We start from the raw sequence: 22,753 nt of genomic DNA on the forward strand, positions 1-22,753 counted from the left end.
CGGGGTATGCGGGCGGGGGTTGGTTTGTGATGGAGGGAACGGAGTATGGCGGGGAGGGGGTTTGACGGAGGGAACGGGCTAGCGCCGTAGCGCCGCATGGCACTAACTTATAGTTTATCCACACAGGGTGCCTCCAGCTGTTTCACTACTACAACTACCAGCATGCCCTGACAGCCAGTAGATGTCAGGGCAAGCTGGGACTTGTAGTGGTGAAACAGCTGGAGGCACCCTGTGTAGATAAACTAAGGGCAGAAGTCCCCCCCCCCCCCCCCCAGCAGGCATCAGTGACGTGGTGCCTGCTGGGGAAGTCTGCCTGGTAGTGAGCACGCTACCAGGCAGAAAAAAAGTAATTTTTAATATAGTAAAAATAAAAATTAAAAGCAGGGAGGGGGTTAGGGATAGATTGGCAATAGGCAGGGACAGAAAAAAAAATAGGATTGTGGGAGCTACCCTTTAACTGAATGGCTCTTTTGGACTTACAACATACTACCGTATATACTCGAGTATAAGCCGACGCCAATATAAGCCGAGGCCCCTAATTTCACCCCAAAAACCCAGGAAAAGTTATTGACTCGACTATAAGCCTAGGGAGGGAAATATATCACCCCCCCCCCCATGTCATCATCCCCCCTGTCATCATCTAGGCCCCCGTCATTAACACCCCCTCACATTACCTTGTCATTATCACCCCCATCATCATCACCCTGTCATTTTCACCCGTCATCATCCAGACCCCCGTCATCATCACCGCCTGTCATCATTCCCCCCCCCCTTCATCATCACCGCTTGTCAATCCCTTCATCAGTGGTCTTCAACCTGCGGACCTCCAGATGTTGCAAAACTACAACTCCCAGCATGCCCGGGCAGCCATCGGCCTTCGTTATCATCCAGACCCCCCTTTAGTTTTCTACTCACCTCCCCTCAGTGGGAAGGAAGGGTGAGCTGGTCCGGGCCATCTATGCTACAGGGAATGTCTGGTGGGGAGGGTTAGTCGTTCCGACTGTCCATTTTCACCGGGAGGCCCTCTTCTCCACTCCGGGCCGGCCCCTTACTAGTGACATTGCCTTGACGACAACGCACAGGGACGTTCCTGCGCAGGTACGTCTGCTGCGCACGGACGTCCCTGTGCGTCGTCGTCAAGGCAACGCCACTAGGCTGGTGCTGGCCCGGCGGGGAGAAGAGGGCCTCCCGGTGAAGATGGACAGCCCGGACGACTAACCCTCCCCACTGGACGGTCCCTGCAGCATAGATGGCCCAGACCAGCTCACCCTTCCTTCCCACCGAGGGGAGGTGAGTAGAAAACTAAAGGGGGGGTCTTGATGATGACGAAGGCCGCAGTGGTCTTCAACCTGCAGACCTCCAGATGTTGAAAAACTACCGATGGCTGTCCGGGCATGCTGGGAGTTGTAGTTTTTCAACATCTGGAGGTCCGCAGGTTGAAGACCACTGATTGACAGGCAGAGAGTTCACTCAAGTATAAGCCGAAAAATCGTGCTGAAAAACTCGGCTTATACTCGAAGAGGTCGCACATTCGTCGCTGAGCCACGGAAGAAACAGGAAGAAAAGATTCGCCTCGGAAGTCAGAAGATAGGAAGGACAGAAGCAAGAACACACACCCCGACATCCCATTTACCGAACACAACATGGCGGAGGCCGAGGTGCACTGCAAGCCACTGGAAGAAAAAGGGGCCAGCTTCCGGATCTTCACAAAAGGTAAGAAAATACATATATACATAATCACAACACACATAAAAAAACACATACTTATACACACATAACACACAAACATAATAACAAAAAACAGTATAAACAAGGGAGAACCCCTTTAATTTAGATCAAACAGTGGATGTCACCTTATTGGACTAGTGATGCTGCCGTGGACTAGTGACGCTGCCGTGCAGGGACCGTCCGACTTCCGGTGGGGAGGGTGAGCCAGTCCGGGCCGTCCATCTTGACCAGGAGGCCCTCTACTCCGCTCCACTCTGGGCCGGCCCTGGACTAGTGATGCTGCCGTGCAGGGACCGTCTGACTTCCGGTGGGGAGGGTGAGCCGGTCCGGGCCGTCCATCTTGACCAGGAGGCCCTCTACTCCGCTCCGGGCCGGCCCTGGACTAGTGACACTGCCGTGCAGGGACTGTTCGACTTTCAGTGGAGAGGATGAGCCGGTCCGAGCCGTCCATCTTGACCGAGAGGCCCTCTTCTTCACTCCGGGCCGGCCCTGGACTAGTGACACTGCATTGACGCCGCCGTGCAGGTACGTCCGTGCGCAGCAGACGTCCGTGACGTGAGGGGCGTCCCTACGTGGCGGCAATGCGGCGTCACTAGTCCGGGCCAGCCCACAGCGGAGAAAAGAGCCTCTCGGTCAAGATGGATGTCCCGAACTGGCTCACCCTCCCCACTAGAAGTCAGATGGTCCCTGCAGCGACGTTGGACGGCTGCTAGGGAAGGACCAACAGAGCTGCAACTGGGGAGTTGAGTAGGCAACAAGAGAGGGGGTCTGGATGATGACAGGGGGGTATGAGGGGGGTCTGGATGATGACAGGGGGGTATGAGGGGGATCTGGATAATTATATGGGGGGCAAGGGGGATATGTATGATGGGGGAATGACGGGGGTCTGGATGATGACAGGAGAGATGGGGGGGGGGTCTGGATGATGACAGTGGGAGTCGGGATGATGACAGGGGAGGGCGGGATGATGACCGGGGGGGTGATGTATTTCCCACCATAGGCTTATACTCGAGTCAATAGGTTTTCCTGGGTTTTTGGGGTGATATTAGGGGCTTATTTTCGGAATGGCTAATACTCGAGTATATACGGTACAAGTTGTTATCTATAAACCCTGGTTTTAGAAGCATTTATTTCCCAGGGCCTTGGCACGGATTTCAGTTTTATTGCGGGAGTGGTTTGTGGGACTATAGATCTCCATATAGGGTTTTACTACTCCTGCCATGTGACACTACAATCCTCAGCATCAATCATTCCTTCAAAAGTCTACTGTATCCTGTTGAAAAATTATTTTCTAAAACTATCAGCAACTATATCAGAGTGCCGGAAGAAGAATACAGTACTGGCTTAGCTCACGGACCCCCAGCGTCCGACTATTCGGCGGTGTAGAGAGATTCTGTGGATATACAGTAAATCCCTATAGTCAGTTCCATGAGATATAAATACAAGTATACAGGACGGGATCGATGTCTCAGGGAGGAACTGGAAACAATTATTGTAACGTAAGACTCAGAAGGTAATGGAAGTAAAGCAATTATCTTCTCTATGTGCAGGCACACAAAAATAGTACGTTATCTTGCTCGAAAAAAAAAGGCGCCATCTAATAGTCCATCTGCTGGTAGAACAGTATCCAATGCCGTGCAATACGTATCCAATCTGTGGTGAGGGTGTGATGATGGGCAGATGTTATTACTCTAGGGGCAAATGGCATTAACCCCTTGTATTTGTGAGGCCAGGGTGTGGTTAACCTCTGCACCACCCGAGGTATGGCTGCTGAATCCTGGGCTAGGCGGGGGGCAAATTATGAATCCGATGCCAAGTTACAGAACAACGGAAGCTTTTAAAAAAAAAAAATTTAATATGTTTTTTTTTATTTTCATATTTGTTTTAATACAGATTAACAAAACCAAAAATGTAACCTCCCACCCTCCCTCCCACTTGCTGCAGTAAAGCGTGAAGAAAAGAGAGGGGGGAAAAAACGGCCGGGACCCACGGCTAATACAGGACATCACCGATCGCGGTGATGCCCTGTATTAACCCTTCACACGCGGCAATCAAAGCTGACCGCCGCGTCTGAAGGGAAAGTGACACTAACCCGGCTGTTCAGTCGGGCTGTTCGGGACCGCCGCGGCGGTCTCGAACAGCCCAACTGAATAGCCAGGTTAGTGCTTACAGGACACCGGGAGGGACCTTACTTGCCTCCTCGGTGTCTTCTCCGTTCAGGGATCCCCTGTATGGCCGGCGCTCTCCTTCCTCGTCATCACGTCGTCGCTGCTGTGACATCACAAGAGAAACTTGAGGTGAGTCGCTGTGACATCACCAATGAAGTTCCGTCAGGTAAGCTGCCGTGACATCACAAGTGCTTTTGTCAAGGTACCTAACGTTCCGTGACATCACAGTTACAGTTAGGTTACGCGCTGTGACATCATAAGTATGTATCGCTCAGGTAAGCTGACATCACAATAGTTTAAGAGTAACAGTAATAGTTACTATGAGGAATAAAATATAATTAAAAAAAAATATATATTTATATATATATATATATATATATATATAATGTGTGTGTGTATGTTAATGAATGTGAGTAAGCATCGTTCATAATGAAAGTTTGAATCAACTCCCCCCCCCCTTACATTTTTCAAAACAAAAATGGCACCAATAAAAACTACAGATCACAGCTCAAACAATAGGGGGTGACATTACAAAGTACAATTGGTCCCGCATAAAACAAGCCCTCATATAGTTGTGCAGATGGAAAACGGAGAGACTTCTGGCTATTAAAAAGCGTAGAGGAAAAAAAAAGCAAAAATGAAAAATCGCCACGTCTTTAAAGGGGTCTTCCGCCGTTCAGCGTTTGGAGCAAACTGTTCCGAATGCTGGAGCCAGGAGCTCGTGACGGCATAGCCCCGCCCCCTCATGACATCATGCCCCGCTCCCTCAATGCAAGTCTATGGGAGGGGGCGTGATGCTGTCACGCCCCCTCCCATAGACTTGCATTGAGGGGGTGGGGTGTGACGTCATGAGGGGGCGGGGCTATGATGTCATGAGCATGCCGGCTTCAGTGTTCAAGAACAGTTTGTTCCAAACGCTGAGCGGCGAAGGACCCCTTTAAGGGGTTAAATAAAGCTAACTGATTATATACTTCCGAAGTAAATCGCTATTAACCTGTTATTACTTATAGTATTATGGTTTGAACGTTGGATACAGACAAAAAGCTTAGTTCTGATGGGATCTCTTTCCACGTCTTCTCTACCTAACACTTTCGTCTAATTTTAGTCGGGTGACTACAATGTCGATAGATTTTAGCTATAGTTTGAGTCATCATAACTTTGTTTTTATTTCATTTTAGTCGTTTAAAAAGTGTTGATGACTTAAACTATGGTAGAAATATTTAGTTGACGAAATGAACGCTGGTTGAGAAAGCTGAGCCGTGATTGGTTGCTATGGACAATTCACACCAGTTTTTGTCTTTGAAAGATTGATTTAAAAAAAAACTGTAATTGTCATGAAAAACATTTTTTTATAAATCCACGCTGTCACCAAAACACATCTCTGGTATTTTGGCTGGTTTCCAGCAGGTGGCAGTAGACTTCTGCAGTCTGATGGATCTGTAACAAGTGGTGACATTGTAAGAAAAGAAAATAAAGCGTACATACTGTAGCAGTGATCTGTATTCAGTGCATGAGTTCTACAATTCTGTGGTTATGGTGCCCATTAAAAAGTACCTGTCACCAAATAAACTTTTCTAAACTACCTCCGGCTATGTTCCTTAACTACTCCTAACACCCTTTCCACCCTTAAAAAAAAAAATTCCAGAGCTACAATAAGCTCAGTATCATACTTTTATTCTTGCTCACATAGTGCAATCTCCCAGCAGGAGAAAGTGGGCGTTTTCCAGCAGGCATGACATCACTGAAGCCTGCTGGGGGACCACTTCTGCCCTCACATCGTTGCAGGGCTGTGATGAATAGAAGACCTCTGTTCATGTTTCATTGAGGCTCTTTTCAGCTTTCAGTGCGGCTCTGTGCAGCTGTCAATCAAGCTCAGTGCAGAGAAGCACTTCCTTAGTTTGGTCTCCTGCCAGGCCCGGAGGAGACCAAACTCACTGTATTTATTGCGACAGGGAACAGAACAGAGCCACCTAGTGACCGTTTTTTCAACATTTTAAACATATTTATGTTGATAATTTTAAAAGCAGGTGAATGGAAAAGTGTCTGCTAATTACACAGGGAACACTATATTAACCCCTCGAGGACACAGGGCGTACAGGTATGCCCTGGCATCCTGGTACTTAAGGACACGGCGTATCATTCAGCAGGCATCCCGTTACAATGCCTGGGGGGGTCATGAGAATTCACACCGGCGATCCACGGCAATCCTGGTCATACGGGTCACGTGTGACCCGATGACCCTAAATTAGAAGGTGATTGGCAGTGTGATATACACCGCCAATCACTTCCTGTTGCTATGGGGATGTGGCGATGACGTGACCTCCCCAGATGAGCTACTATTGGTCGGACAATCCGACCAATAGCAGCCGCCAGAGGAGGGGTTAATGTCCCCTTCTCTCAGCTCTGCTAGCCCACCGAGTTCAGTCAGTGGGCAGAGCTGAAAGAAGGAGCCAGGGACCTGATCAGATCTGTGCCCCTCAGGGCTGAATAAGTGGCCTCCAGCCACCTGTAGGTAAGAGTAAAAAAAAATAGGTCCTCAAGGGTCTGCCACACATTTTGCATCATGGCCCGGGCCCTATTAGAGCTTCAGGGCGCTGCATTTGGCCACCTTTTTCATATTTTTTTTTTTTGGCCGCCGCAATTATTTCTTATAAAGGTGTGTGATATTTTATCACACTCCGTTATATAAAGTTTGCACCAAGCACACACACACATACACACTCCCCCCCCCTACCCCCCCCCCTATTATAGTGACCCATTGGCCGACACTAGTACGAGCGTCCGTTCCGCTTGTAATAGGAGTCCGACCCCCCCAGACAAGTGTACCGGAGCCCCCTTCTGGTGAACCTGTTTGGAGACCCTTAGAGGGATATCAGCCATGGATTCCTGAGTTTGTTGGCGACTCAGAAATCCGGATTGACACGGCCGGATACACTGAAATAGAATTTTTTAGTTATTATTTTAGTGACGACTTTGTCAATCATAGGTGGAGCAAACGAACTTGTACGTCCAACAGTTCATTGCCCACCAACCAGATTAGTTTTTGTCTACGCCCAATGAATGGTACGCCGTCAATGCAGGCAAAATGTGGACATGTTGGGGCCTCGTGCTGCATTTGGGCCTAGTCAAAAAACCAATTGTCAGGCAGCACTGGAGCGCGGACATCCTATACCAGACCCACTCTACGGTATGGCCATGACACGGGGACGGTTCGAGGCCACACGGAAATGCCTGCATTACGCTGATAATGCGGCATGTCCCCCCCCCTCCAAAGTGATCCCACCTATGTGAGGCCGGTCATAGATCGCTTTGGGGCCAAAGTTTGGGAAGCTTACGTACCCCAAAGGGAGTTCCCTGTAAATGAGTCTCTTATCAGTTTTAAGGGGAGACTCATCTTCTGCTAGTATATTCCCTTGAAGCGGGCGCGGTATGGCGTGAAACCCTACAAACTTTGCAAGAGTACCTCCGGGTACACTTACAAGTTTAGAGTATACGAGGGATGAGATTCCTGCATTGAACCCCCAGATTGTTCCCCCACTCTGGGTGTTAGCGGGAAAATCGTTTGGGACCTTATGTACCCATTGCTGGATAAGGGTTACCACCATTACATGGACAACTTTTATACCAGCATCCCTCTGTTCACATCCCTTGCCACCAAATCCACATCGGCTTGTGGGACCGTGTGGAAGAACCAGAGAGGCCTCCCTCTAAATTTTCTGCAGACACCTATGCCCAAGGGTGAGTCCCGTGCCCTTACCCATGAAAACCTGTTGCTGGTCAGGTATAAGGATAAGAGGGATGTCCTTATGCTGACCACTATTCATGGTAATGGCAGCTCACCTGTCCCTGTTCGAGGTACCACAACACCGGTCCTCAAGCCCGGTCCTCAAGCCCGGTTGATCTCTCTGATCAAGTCCTCAAGCCATACATGGCCATGCGGAAAACACGTGTATGGTACAAAAAAGTTGCGGTCTATTTGGTACAGGTTGCCATGTACAACGCTTTTGTACTGTCCCAGTACGCTGGCAACACAGGGACATTCCTCCAGTTCCAAGAAGAAGTCCTAAAGTTCCTGATCTTTGTTGATCGAGAAAGAGCAGGCTGGAGTTCCCAAGGAACTGAAGTAATAGGTGCCAGGATCGTCCCAGGCCAACACTTTCCAGGTGAGATCCCCCACACTGGAAAGAAGGGACGATCCCAGAAAAGATGCAGAGTGTGTTACAAGAGGGGGATTCGGAAGGACACCACCACTCAGTGTGACACTTGCCCAGATAATCCGGGCCTCTGCATTAAGGATTGCTTCAGGGAGTATCACACTTCCATGCAGTACAAAATTTTCCCTTTTCATTTTAATTTCCCATAATTTGACCCCAATGTACCAAGTCCAGAGTACATTCCAAATTTTAACCCCATAAACCACTAAACTGCCCAAAAAACACTTTTATAAAAAAAAAAAAAAACCTGATAAGACCTCTGGGACTATTTTTTCTCTGGGTCATGGGTCACTGAGTCACTATCATCGGGGACTTTTTTATGTTGCCTCAAATGCACAGCGCTCTCTCTCCACCTGAGCGGGGTGCGCATTGAGGCAACAGGTTAGGGACGGCCACACACTTCACATTCCCAGAATGATGATTCAGAGCATAGGGGTTGGGGTGGGCATATTTTTTAGTTTTGGCTATGCTCTGGGTCATCATTCTGGGAACATAATTGGCATATGAGTAGTAAAATTTTCATTCTCCCCCGATCGAGCTTTCAAGTATAAAAAGGAGAAAGCTCCGGGCAAAATAGTTTTTAACGCTCTGCGCCAATTTGTTGTCTATGTTAACATTTGTGTCATTTTAATGAGAAGAACTTCTTTATTTTTCTGGGCTCTTTGGGTAAAGATTATTACGATAACATCTGCTCATTTAGATTAAGGGGGGGAAAATTTGTTTGATCTTTTCTTGTACTGTTTGCAAAAGGGACCAGGGACCTTGTTAAAAACAAAAGATGATGTCATCTTTGCAGACACTGTCATTTTTATAAGAATTCCTCTGATGTACAGTTAAAGGACAAGTATCAAGTAAAAAAATGATCTCCAATTCGAAGGATAGCGGATAAGTTTTAGATTGCAGGGATGTGAGCGGTGAGCGATGCCCCCCCCCCCCCCCCCCACCGCGCAATCTCCTGTTTAGAGCCCTGGATCTTCTTCCTATGCAGTGGCGATGCCCGATGCCAGGCCGCCACCCCCCCTCCATATAATTCTATGGGAAAGCCGTTTGGCAATCTTCGACTCTCCCAAAGAACTATATAAAGGGGAGTGGCGGCCCCAGCTTCGGGCGGGGGTCGTGACGCACCACTGTATAGGAAAGTCAGGGTTCTAAACAGGAGATCATATGGGGGGTCCCCAGCACTCGGACCCACTGCGATCTAAAGCTCATCCCCTATCCTTTGGGTACTTGTCCTTTAAAGCGGCATTCTGGGAAATCTTTTTTGCTTATATTGTGCAGCATAGGCTATTATTAAAGAATAATGTAGAGGTTCTTGTGTATGCCTGGCATAACCCCTATAGTTTTTCCTGGTGTAGTACCTAAAATGCCCAGTAGATGCCAGACTGAGACCATTTGTCCCATTTTACTGACGAATGGAATTTGGATCACATGATCAGCAGCCATTTGAAGATGATGATTCAGCATTGGTGGAAACTCTGGTCACGAGAGAGAGAATGAGAGAGAGAATGAGAGAGAGAATGAGAGAGAATGAGAGAGAGAATGAGAGAGAGAGAGAGAGAGAGACTGTTTCAGTGATGCTGCAAAGCAGGATTTGTAAGGACCCCATCTCTCCTATGTGCACCAACAACCATTAGGGGCGAAGACAAGGTGGTGGGCCGCAGGTGTGCGATTGGGTGGGTAAGTATATGCTATACTGTTGTTATTGGATTTTCTTATGTCTGCTTGTTCATTTGCTATTTTCTATATAAAGTCAGTTCCAGCTGAGCTGTGTCAGTCTCACTGCATCAAGTATGTTCTTAGCGGGACCCCACATCTCTACCCCGGATGGCCACTGGGTGGAGGCACTCCCGCAGACATGTACCTCAGCTCCCAGATAGTGTAGACTCAGAATCCGTCTGTTGGGCGTTGTGAGGTAACTAGGGTAAGGGACCCCCAAGATGTTAAGTGACACCCCCAACAGCCTGCTACACTTGTTTACCTTTTGTGAACATGTGGCAGACATGGGATATGCTTTATTTTGGTATAAATGCACAATGATGTTGGTTCTGTAACGCAGCCTACATGTCCCTTGAATCCTCTGGTGTTTGATCACTGCACCTGGTCATCTTATCAGGCTGCTAGTGCTGGAGATCACCCAGGTAAATTCATTAGACTCATAAGTGAATTGGTGTCATCTCACACTATGTGCAGTATTAATGCATTTCTTGTGCAGTATTAATGTGTATTTTCTGGAGAAATATTGCCATGAGGAAAAAGTGATTTGACCAATTATCATAATTGAGGTGTTCTATGAAAATTTGACATCCTTAGGCTGTGTTCACACGTTGAATTTATACTGTATTTTTTTACACACTTTTACTACATTTTAGCTGTTTTTGCAGTGATTTCTCAAAATCTTGGTAAAAATGACTCACATTCACCATATTTTGCACAGTTGCTTTATAATATGAACAGGCTGACAGTTTTCCTTTCAATCAAAGTAACAATAAAAAAAGATATCAAAATTTAGACCTCCGGGGCAGAGCTAAGATAAAAGGATACTTACAGGTGTTTTCTTAACTTGAACATTTATGATATCCATGTCATATGTCTTAAACGTATGGTAGATGAGAGTCCTAACTCTAGGACCTATGCTTATTTGGGATTGGGGTTCCTCCTACTGAGACAGATGACTGATTTTGGTTCTGCCAGAAGCTCTAGCCCCTCCTGTTCGGCTGCAGCTTTGCCTGCCACTGTAACGACACCCGCTGCAGCTTTGCCTGCCACTGTAACGACACCCATGCCCATCAGGAGGCATGGATGACTGGCCAATCATGTCCAGCCTTAGCATCCACACTCTAGTGAGCTGCTCTACTTATACTGAGCTCTATCTCCATGTTTTTGCCTGCAATAAAGGATCTTTTCCTTGTCCCTGCCTCTGGTTTGCTATTTCCTATGTATCTTCTGTAATTCTTGGCCTGTTTTTCAGACTGCTCTATTGCATTCTGATTTTGTACTGAGCTGCTCTCTCTGTTACTGACTTGGCTTGTTTGATCCCAATTAAACGTTTGTCTGTACATTCCCTGTTAGTGCTCCTATTGCTGCTCAGTTTTTTGTTTCTTTTGTGCCCTGACCTTTTCCCTTTATTCCAAATTGTGGTGTTTGTTACTTTGAATTTGCTACATCTAGCACCTTAGTATCATAGGATCCGGCACCTTGTTTGGGGCTTCCCTATTATGGAGGTGGACACTACAAAAAGCAGGGACAGAGGGTGTAAGTTAGTCCACTTATCCTTGTCCAGCGTGATAACAACATGTTGAAACATAACATGTTGTCCATAAATATTATGGTATTATAATGGGGCGGGGGAGCAGGAAAGTTTATTTATTATCTAAACTCCATATAGGGACTTAGTCTAACAGGAGGGAGAATAGTCTAGCTAGCCTAGTCACAAACAGATGGCAAATTCGGAATCGGAACCAAAACAGTAGTCAATAGTCAGAGCCAAGGTCAAAGCCAAGTGATAGCATCAAGAGCGAATACCAACAGAATGTCCTTAGCCAGGCTTGTGGTCAAATAACCAGGGTAAAACATGAAGAGACAAAAACAGACATAGCAGATCCAAAGTTTAAAACACATGGGAGGCTGAAGGGAGACAAATCACAGGCATCTGTGACCAGTAGACCCCCGATTTAAATCTGCCATTGTTTGGGAAGTGTGGGATGCCGGCACTGAGTATTATTATCTTGGAGTTCATGCCTCTGCTACAAAGTGACCCATAGCAGCAAAGCAGCCGAGAGGGAGAGATCGCCACTGAAACATGACCGGCCAAGTATAAACCTTCATATAGTATCCAACAGATCCTGGTTGTACCCAGTGAAGATCTGCCCCCTTCCTGATCGGTTTTATCAGAAGCGGTGCACGCGCTAAGAAAGACCACTCAGGCACCTGTCAGCTGAGTTAATACTTTCTTTACTAAACCAGGAAGAGACTGTACAAGGTTTATATAGATGATAGGGACGTCTGCAAAAGGGGTTGTGTAAATTGGGTGTTGAAAGCACTTTATTGGTTAAAGGGGTACTCCGGTGAAAAACTTTTTTTTTTTTTTAAATCAACTGGTGCCAGAAAGTTAAACAGATTTGTAAATTACTTCTATAAAAAAAAATCTTAATCCTTCCCGTACTTATTAGCTGCTTAATACTACAGTGGAAATTATTTTCCGTTTGAAACACAGAGCTGTCTGCTGACATCACGAGCACAGTGCTCTCTGCTGACATCTCTGTCCATTTTAGGAACTGCCCAGAGTAAAAGGAAATCCCCCATAGCAAACATATGCTGTTCTGGAGAGTTCCTAAAATGGACAGAGATGTCAGCAGAGAGCACTGTGCTCATGATGTCAGCAGACAGCTCTGTGTTTCAAAAAGAAAATAATTTCCGCTGTAGTATTCAGCAGCTAATAAGTACAGGAAGGATTAAGATTTTTTTATAGAAGTAATTTACAAATCTGTTTAACTTTCCGGCACCAGTTGATTTTAAAAAAAAATATATATATATATATATTTCACCGGAGTACCCCTTTAAGTCTCCTTCTGCGTATTCCTTATCTCTGTCACACTCCAATCCAGGACGCCATCTTCCACGCTCGATGGAGGGAGGCAAAGAGCATTTCAGGTGGAGGAGGTGGAAGCAGTTTAGTCCAGCGAAGACTATGGTATGCAGTATAGGAAAAATAGGCATATTAATATTAATATTTATATGTTAGTACATATCAATCCACTATAAGCCCCCGTTCTTACCAATTATAGGCCCACTCTGTTCCATCCAGTTTTGATAGCTGAGTGTAACTACTTAGTAGTTGTTTACTTGATGATAATAAAAAAAAAATATATAAAAAAAACACAATTAGCGTAAATAAAAAATGTACTTTATGGTGCAACAGTCAAAGCCATAAGAAACTATTCTGTAACATACAATATTTGACATACAATCACAGACATGCTAACTCCACATGGAATTATTCACAGGACCAGATTTACTACTAGGCAATTACTCAGAGGTACTGGAATGCTGTCCCGTATATTGGTTCTTTATATGTTTGTGCCTAAGCAAGTCCAGTCCTGTTTGCCCTTTCTCTTATATTGTGCCCCCTATTGATGGATACAGTTATAGCTCATTCATTCCTTTAGAATAGAGTCTTGTTGTGAATATCCAGCTCAGGGTAGTATTCCATGCTTACGTTACATAAGACCATCATTCATATGGCATTCAGTAGATATCTCATTTCTTTGAAGCCCGTGAATATGTTTGTAAATATCAAAACTGTATAAGGGCATTGAGAAATCCAAAGGCAACAACATGCAATTCTGTGGCATTATTCTGCCAATATAGCAGTGAATTGTAACATTCTAGCATATAACAACAGCACCATATACTCTAATACCGCTATAGAAAAATAAAGTATTATTGTTCACAATCTATCTCGATACAAGGAGCTATGAATGGACCAGATGACATAACAATAGTTCAGACAAGTCAGTGCTGTCCTCTGCATAGCTATTGTGTACATGATATTATATGCAAGTCTTTAGCATTTAGTTATTATGTATTTATTTGCAGTCCTTCGTATGTATTTCCATGAATCACGGGCGATCGTTGTTTTAGCAAAGTGTCATTTAGTAGAGTGTGCAACTTGTATAGTCACATGTTGTGTAGTGCAGTGAATAGAAATGCATTGATTAAGGGCACGTGTTTGGAATTGTATTGAAATGTTGACCGTTGCACGCTGACGTGTCTCTGCAGATGTCCACCATTATTAGTTGCTGAATGGCGCATAAGGCTGTGTTCACACTGTGCCTTTTTGTTGCATTATTAAACAGAATCTGACAGGAGCGTCATGCTGCTGTCCGATTCCGTTTAATAATGCAACAAAAATGCTGGTACTGCCTGATGGTGCGGGTGCTGCTGACTAAAATGGTGTTAACTTTATTTTCCTAGGTTCTGCCTTTCCCAGTATGTTGCTAAAAATCCTAATATGTAAATATGAATGTACTAATTAAAGGAGATCTGCAGCCCTAGACACTTATCCCCTATGCTCAGGGGATAAGTGTCTGATCACCGGGGTTCCGAATGCTGGGAGCCCCCGCGATCTCCTGTACGATGCCCCAGCTTTACTGACGCTCTCTCGTGCAGCATGACACCATGGCCCACACGCCCCTCCATGTATCTCTATGGGAGAGGCGGAGATGCGTTTGTATGGAGGGAGCATCTCCTTGACCTCAGTTAGGTCAACAACATGTGCATTAGCCGTGGCAATGCCAGGTCCCCATACGGGAGATCGCGGGGAGTCCCAGCGGTTGGACCCCCAGTGATCAGACACTTATTCAATATCCTACGGATAGGGGATACGTTTCTAAGACTTCAGTATTCCTTTAAATTAAATCATTGGTACAGTCGGGGCATTCCCTAGCCACGGGATGCACTAGTACACCTTCTTGGATGGTCCCTGATTCATGACCCCTAATGAATATTTATATTCTCCCTCTTCTGCATATAGCTATCACATGCTCAGATCCTGCGCATGCGCACTCAGCTCTTTAGCACGGCTGGTCCAGACTACCACCACGCACTTGCAGGATGTCAGGATGTGGCGGCTGTCATGCCCTGCACTCCGGCCACCTCCATCGGCCGCGAGCGCATTGTTCCCTTTTCCCCAGCTGCCGGCGGAGCTGAGATTCGCATCGCAGGACGCGCCCACATGCGAATCCCAGCCCGTCACTCACCTCTCTCCCCTGCTGCCTCCGCTGTGTCTCAGCTCCAGTGCGCGTCCCCGTCCCCTTAGGGCACGCACACGCCAGAGCTCGAACATTTAAATGGCCAGTATGCCCATAATTATTGTGTACACCTGACACCATCCTATAAGTCTATGCACCTCCCACACTTCCCTGCCGGATCTACAGTGCCCCTAGCCTGAGATTAAGCGTTCCTATAGCCTGTTAGCCTTACCCATGTATCCAGACCTTCCACTACGTTATTAGACTCTGCACCTTTGCCGCCTGCCTTGACCTTCTGCTATGTTTGACTACGCAACTGCCTTATCCTTAGCCGTGTCGGGGGTAGCGACCTGGGTGTCACCTGCCGCAGCAAGCCTGTCCTGCCTTGCGGCGGGCTCTGGTGAAGACCAGCGGCACCTTAGACTCCTCTCCCCAATACGGTCCAAGTCATCTGCCACACAGGTTAGAGGATCCAAATCCAGCTTTGTTACAGCGGTTACTTGCTGTAGAAGAAGAATCTAAAAATTTATTGAAGGGCTTGAATCAGAGACCAGCCACCTGAGACTAGGGAGCGCACCAAAAGCCTTATTTACATATTAGGATTTTTAGTGATATTTCGTGAACAGCCGCACCTAGAAATATAATATGAACACCATTTTGATCAGTGCCACCAGCACTAATAGACAGTAACAGCAGGTTAGTGCTGGTGACATTACTGTTAAATTCCCTCTAACATACTTTTTTGATTGGTGAACTCATTCTGTTACATGGGAGTTTACCAATAAAAAAAAAAACAAAAAAAAAACTTAGGATAAAAATGCAACAAAAATGTAAATTGTGAACATAGCCTATAAAGCAAACTGTAAATTTACGTACCTCTATAAAAGAGCCACTAACAACAGTCACATGAGAAAGTCCACCCCTCCTTCAACCTGAAATCTACAGGCCATCTACCTGGTCTTTTTATTAGTACTTATATGACTGTGTGCACACTGTTTGTTTGTGTTGCATTTTTACATTCATTATTGTTATGATTCGTAAACTCACTGAGTTGCAACCAAAACGGAAAATGCCTATGTAGAAATGCAACAAAAATGCAATATGTTGACATCTTATAATTGTTTTACTCACACTGATGTACAATTGTTAGCTGAATGATGGAAGGGAACTCCACAATCTTGAACCTGCTTACTGAGGAGGCAGGTGGCCACAACTTGCCCTGTTCTTTCCCTGTAATTCATATAGCAGTGAACGTCGAGAGATGTTTACATGGGTGGTGATCTCTCCATTCAGTCTCCACCTGAATATAGAAGCTGCCTCACCAGGTGGGTTGGGATAATCCTTGTTCCACACATAAGGGCTGATCCCAGAGATTGGACCCACATCTATTAGATATTTATGGCATATCATTAGACATCTAAACGACTACTGTCAGATCCAAAAACTTTTTATATGTTGTTACTGATGAAAATTAAAGACCTTTTGTAATATGGTTGTTTAAAATATTTTCAGTATTTAATAAAGAAATCAGTCCCTGAATATCCCACCACTAGGGGTCCCCATACCTACCGGGACACTAACCAGTCCCACAGCAACATCAGCTTGTCCATGAGTCATGGACATGAGATGATTCATGGACAAGGCTGCATGAGCAGACACACCAATCACCTCCCACCACCACAAGGGAGGGGCGCGCCCCCTCCCACCATACACCTATCACCTATCACCACCACAAGGAGGGATGCACCCCGTTCCCCTTAGAGGATTTCTAACACTGTGAGCTAATGAAAAGAGGTATTTTTTTTATAATAAATATAGGTGATAGAGGCATAAAAATTACATGTACATGGTCAGGATTAGGTACGATGTAACTTTTTTTTTGTGGCTTTAAGCCTCAAATACTAAGAATATAGCATTTTCTGTCCAATATGTGGTAAACTCCCAATCGACCAACTAAAAAGTTTCATGTTCCAAAACAATCAGATGGCAACAAAAAGGTGCAAGGAACTAGATGATCACCAAAACCACTTACACATGTGAGTAGAGATACCATGTACATAAGATGCTAATGTATTGGTTATATTTCAGGACTACATTGGCTTCAGAAGTCTGTCTGTAATGAATAGAAAGATCACCACCGGCACCACTCATACCCTTTACTACACGATACGAGAAATTATATATAAAATGAGGTCATCATTGTAAAATGGAATTAACATGAAAATTGCATAAATTAATAATAACATTATAACTTAGCACCTATTAATATGCATTACTGATTTGTCATGTTTTATAACAGAGGTATGATATTGTCCTGCCATAGCTATGACCCTATTAGGAACAACTTGCATTGAGCCAATTTTTTTTAAGACATATTGGGCCTCATATACTGTTGGATTTCCATTACATTTGGGGAGAAAAAAGTATGGACAAATGCATAACACTCTATTTATTAATGTTGTATCCCATGATTTCTTGTTTCATGTGGGCATGAATTTCTACTCTTTCACAATCTGAGTCTTTTATTACAGTTCCATCTTTTTCCACTACTTACAAGGAGGTTAAAGGGGTACTCCGTTGCTAGACATCTAATCCCTTTCCAAATGATAGGGGATAAGATGTCTGATCACAGGGGGTCCAGCCATTGGGACCCCCATCATCTATGTGCAGACACCTGACGTTCTGAACATTATGTTCAGAACGCTGGGTTTGAGCGACTGTGGTCGGACTCCCTCCATTCATGTCTATGGGAGGGGTTGTGACGTCCATAGACATGAATAGAGGGGGTGTGATGTGACGTCACAAGGAACGTGGGGTGTTTTCACGGCCGCAGCTGCCTGAACCCAGCGTTGTTATGGGGATTTGCTCCTGCTCTGCACAGATTCTGAAATGGACGAGGTGTCAGCAGAGAGAACTGTGGTCAGACAGAAAAGAAATTCAAAAAGAAAAGAATTTCCTCTGTAGTATACAGCAGCTGATAAGTACTGGAAGGATTAAGATTTTTTTTTAAATAGAAGTAATTTACAAATCTGTTCAACTTTCTGGCACCAGTTGATTTGAAAAAAATAAAATATTTTTTTTTTTTAATTCCACCAGAGTACCCCTTTAATGCTGGGAGTCTTATCTTTAGGACCTGCATCATTAGGATAACTGGATATTATGCCAGGCAACATTTACCTGGCTATTTCTGTGTATGGGGGTTGTAAAACTTATAAAAGTGCATTATTGTCAGTGTCAGCCAAGTGTCAAGGATGTGGAGTGGAGCGGCTCAAGTGCCACAGCCTAACGCACCTCCTCACTTACCGGCACCTCCTTAATTGATGTAAAGAGCCCTGAACATCATTCAAGGAGAGGCTTGGAGGTGAGAACAAGCTCAGCCCCGCCTCCTTGACTCTTCACTAAGAAATAGGGGATTCAGTCTTGTAGGTACTTTCTGTGGCACTCTAAGTAAGTAGCATAGCACGTCATGTGAAAATTGTAGCATGCCACTTATCAAGTTGGCGACATCTGTACATCCTCTGACTCCCCTCTAGCTACTCCACTGCAAACCAAGGCTTTCTGTGTTTAGGTATTTAAGGTATGATAAAGCACCATTATAGCTAAAAGTGTACAGTGACCCCTCGACCTACGATGGCCCCGACATACGATAATTTCAACATGCGATGGCCTCTCAGAGTCCATCGCATGTTGAAGGCAGCATCAACATACGATGCTTTTGTATGTCGGGGCCATCGCATAAACGGCTATCCGACAGCGCAGACTGCTTCAGCTGCCACCGGATAGCCATTTACAGTGCCCCGTGTGGTCCGCTGACGATCACTTACCTGTCCTCGGGGCTCCGGCGCATCCTCTTCGGGATCCCCTGCATCGTCGGCGCTCTCCATCGTCGTCATCACGTCGTCCCGTCATCCAATAGGAGCGGCGTGCGTAGCGACGTGATGGCGGCGATGGAGAGCGCGGATGCCTGGGAAGCAGAGGCCTTGCAGGAGCATCGGGGACACCCCGGGGACACGGCGACAGCAATGGAGGGCGACATCCAGGGCAGCTGTGACGGTCCGGAGCGGCGGGGACAGGTGAGTATAACTTCCTCTAACAGTGGTCTACAACCTGCCAACGGCTGTCCGGGCATGCTGGGTGTTGTAGTTTTGCAACATCTGGAGGTCCGCAGGTTGTAGACCACTGTCCTATACTTTACATTGCACGGATCCCTCAACAGCCGATGGTTTCAACAAACGATGGTCCATTTGGAACGGATTACCATCGTATGTTGAGGGACCACTGTACATGGTTCACGTCTATCCTGGTATTTTCTCATCCTATAACAATCATTACATATTTTTTTTTTTTTTATTACATTTGGGGCCTATACAGTATGTTCTGTTATTTGCCACTAAATTGAAAATCTTTGTTCTTTAATTGTATTAACTTTTCTGAATCATGAAATAGTAGCCAAGATGCCTATTAAGAAACATTCCGGTTATCTCTATCGGAATTATTTTAGAAAAACCACATAACATCTCAGATCTTCATTTCTAAAAAAAAAAAAATATATAATCATAATTTATAGCTTTTGTGGTGTGTTAGTTCTCTAACACCAACCGAAAAGTATTGCATTTTGTTATATTAGAAGCTAAACATAAAAATAATGTTATACAGTGCGGTATGTTCTACCTACAGAAATGTGATGATACCCAAGACATTCATCTGTCTACGCTCAAGAACTTTGGTGAAGTGCATAACCTACTTAGTTTAAGTCTTTCTTTACTGAATAATGTTTTCCAAGTACTCATTCCATGATATTGTACTGTAATTGTGAACATTTCTTTTTACCATACATGTAAAGGTCCCTTTTATGAGGTGGAATTTAAAGGGGTATTCTGGGTTTCTACACATCTTATCCCCTATTCAAAGGATAGGGGATAAGCTGGGGACCCCAGTGATCTTGGTGCAGTCTCCGGCATTTTGTGCCAGGCGCTGCTTCCGAGACGGGGTTGTGACATCAGTGTCATGCCCCCAAGTGACGTCACACGACGCCCCCTCCATTCATGTCTATGGAAGGGACCCAGTATGCTGGGGGCTGTACCGAGATCGCTAGGGTCCCCAGCAGCGGGAACCCTGCACTCATACATCTTATCCTCTATCCTTTGGATAGGGGATAAGATGTATAAACCCGGAACACCCCTTTAACTACAAAACCCCTTAAAGATCCCTTCACAAGGAGGTTTCCATACAGGAAGAGCGATGTATACAGAGGTTTCTGGTTCTGCATCCTTCCTGGCGGTGAACTATGAGCACGGGGAAAAAACGGGCATCGTGGTATGTTGGTGGATTTTCGTTAATGGCCAGTTGGCTGGAATAGGAGCAGCATCGATCCTCTTGACAAACCCGCTCTGCTAAGCTACTGCTGCGGCTTCTCCAAAGGCCTGTCCTGTGAGATCCATGTAGCTGGCATAGGGAAAAGCGGCTGGTGCTGAGAGAGAGGCGAGATCGCCCTCCACTGCAGCTGTGCATAGCATGGCGCGAAAAGATTGATGAACTGCTAGATGCCCTATTGCAGCCTTCACAACCACGCAAGACACCACTGTAGCCACAAGCAGAGTAGCCATTGCATAGTGACGCATCTGTTAGGTCCATCATCACTGCCTCAGAATAGCTTGGAATCAGTTGGCGATTGGTACATATATGCCATTCAAGTTCTGTACTGTCAAAAGTGCTGACACGTGGCATTCTGAACCGGTAAATAGGCTCCTCTGCCACTGCTTGAGGTGTGTATTCCATCCCTAGAAGTTTCTCAATGTGATAATGAACATGGGCAGTCCTGTATTCAATAAAAACCCTTAGTGGCCATGACAACATGAGCAAGGCAGCTGCCCAAAAAGCATAGTGTGAAACATACCAAGGTAGTTGTTCTAGGTTGACATAGGCAATGACTAACTCTTTGAAATCCACATTTTTTAATTGCATTCCTTCCCTTGCTTCCATATAGTCATCTAGGCCTTCAATCTCCGTGAAGAACCTGGCACGTTGAGTGAGATATGAGTTTTCGGACTCTAGGTTGGCAAAGCTGAAGCACTTGGTGAACTTTAACTTGGTGGCCGGATGGCGATCCAAATCTAACAACTCTTTGGAAATGTCTTTTATCCCACAGTGTGAGTATTCAAACTCGGCTTCAGCTACATGAGTGTTAACCCGCTCATGGTAAACCTGAGTAGTTGTATAGGCATCACCATGACGGTAGCGAGTGACTTGTCTAGTACGTCTAACAAAGTGGTAACTAATGGCCTTCCACCAGATGCAAGGTGTAGCTTGGCGCATACGCTGGATCTGGTCATAAACACTACTAATATCAGCTTTATGTTGAAGTTCACTTTTGGCATGACAGTGCCAGCATTCCACCAGGTAGACTACATACAGCATTGCTAAGAAGGCCAAGGGAATATAGACATATCCATCTGAGCACGGACTACCATGATAGATCATAGACCTTCCCTTCAGTGAGCTGTCGAAACTGAGCTTGGTAACGCTTGTAACCTGGCACCAGGTAACAGCACAAAGGCAAACAAGCATAAGGATGGAGAGAAGGAGACATTTCCAGTGAGACTCCCGGCACATAGAGGCGCTCAATGACTGCTTCTCCGGACGTTGCTGTAAGAAACCAAAAAATAGAGAACAAGTGAGAAGAGAACATCAAAGTATCGTAGAAAAGTATAAGTATAGAAGAAGTGGTGAAAGTATTTAATACTCTATTGGGTATATTTATTAAAACCTGTGCAGAATAAAAACTGACCAGTTGCCCATGGCAACCAATCAGATTTCTTCTTTCATTTTTAAAAGGGCCTCTGAAAAATGAAAGAAGCGACCTGATTGGGTTTCCAATCTTTTCCTCTGCACAAGTTTCGATAAATCTCCCCCATAGGGGGAGATTTATTAAAACTTGTGCAGAGGAAAAGCTGACCAGTTGCCCATAGCAACCAATCAGATCGCTTCTTTCATTTTTAAAAGGGCCTCTAAAAAAAATGAAAGAAGTAATCTGATGGTTGCTATGGGCAACTGGTCAGCTTTTCCTCTGCACAAGTTTTAATAAATCTCCCCCTATGTGTTTTTATTCAAAGAGCCACTAATGTCTATTGGAGGACCATGTCCTGAGCGTGTTTCCTCATGTCATGGGTAAATTGGCATCTGCCTCATAAGGCTTTTTTGCCTTCCTCTGGATCAACACATTAATGTTATAGGTTGAACTTGGTGGACTTTGGTCAGTCTTTAAAGGGGTACTCTGCCCCTAGACATCTTATCTCCTATCTAAAGTATAGGGGAGAAGATGTCTGATCGCGGGGGGTCCTGTCGCTGAGGACCCCCGCGATCTTCCTGCTGCACGGCGTTCATTTAGAGCGTTGGGTGGAGCGCCGGAGGCCACAGCCATGCCCCACTCGTGACTTCACTGCCACGCCCCTTCGATGCAAGTCTATGGGAGGGGTCGTGATGGCCGTCTCGCCCCCTCCCATAAACTTGCATTGGCGGTGTGGCCGTGACATCACGAGCGGGGCATGGCCGTGACTTCACAAGCCTCTGCCTTGCATTGACGCCCCCTCCCATAGACTTGCATTGAGGGGACGGGGCGTGACACCACACGGGGGCGGAGTCGTGACGTCACGAACTTCCGTTCCCGTGGTCGGGACCCAGACCCTCCAGCGCTTCCGGACCAGAAACAGGTGGGTGCCGCATGCTATATTGCGGGGGTCCCCAGCTGCGGGACCCCCGTGATCAGACATCTTATCCCCTATCCTTTGGATAGAGGATAAGATGTCTAGGGGTGGAGTACCCCTTTAAAATTTTTACACAATCCGAGTCATTTATGAGAAAGCGTAATCATAATACATGAGTCCCATTATGTCCT

At 45.7% G+C, this 22,753-nt stretch overlaps 1 protein-coding gene across 3 annotated transcripts in view; it reads right to left on the reverse strand.

The window, feature by feature from the left end:
* Positions 1 to 12,790: 12,790 nt before the first annotated feature.
* Positions 12,791 to 22,753, reverse strand: part of LOC130295169 (transmembrane protein 151B) — a 53,106-nt gene continuing 43,143 nt past the window's right edge. For 2 of the 3 annotated variants that reach the window (XM_056545589.1, XM_056545588.1), the window contains one exon: positions 12,791 to 21,504. In XM_056545589.1, coding sequence (XP_056401564.1) covers positions 20,071 to 21,504 — 1,434 coding nt within the window. In that variant the 3' untranslated portion in view covers positions 12,791 to 20,070. The remainder of the gene's footprint in view (positions 21,505 to 22,753) is intronic. The other variant, XR_008848720.1, reaches the window with a different exon arrangement.

Source organism: Hyla sarda, chromosome 11, assembly GCF_029499605.1.
Source record: "Hyla sarda isolate aHylSar1 chromosome 11, aHylSar1.hap1, whole genome shotgun sequence".
Classification (NCBI taxonomy): Eukaryota; Metazoa; Chordata; class Amphibia; order Anura; family Hylidae; genus Hyla; species Hyla sarda.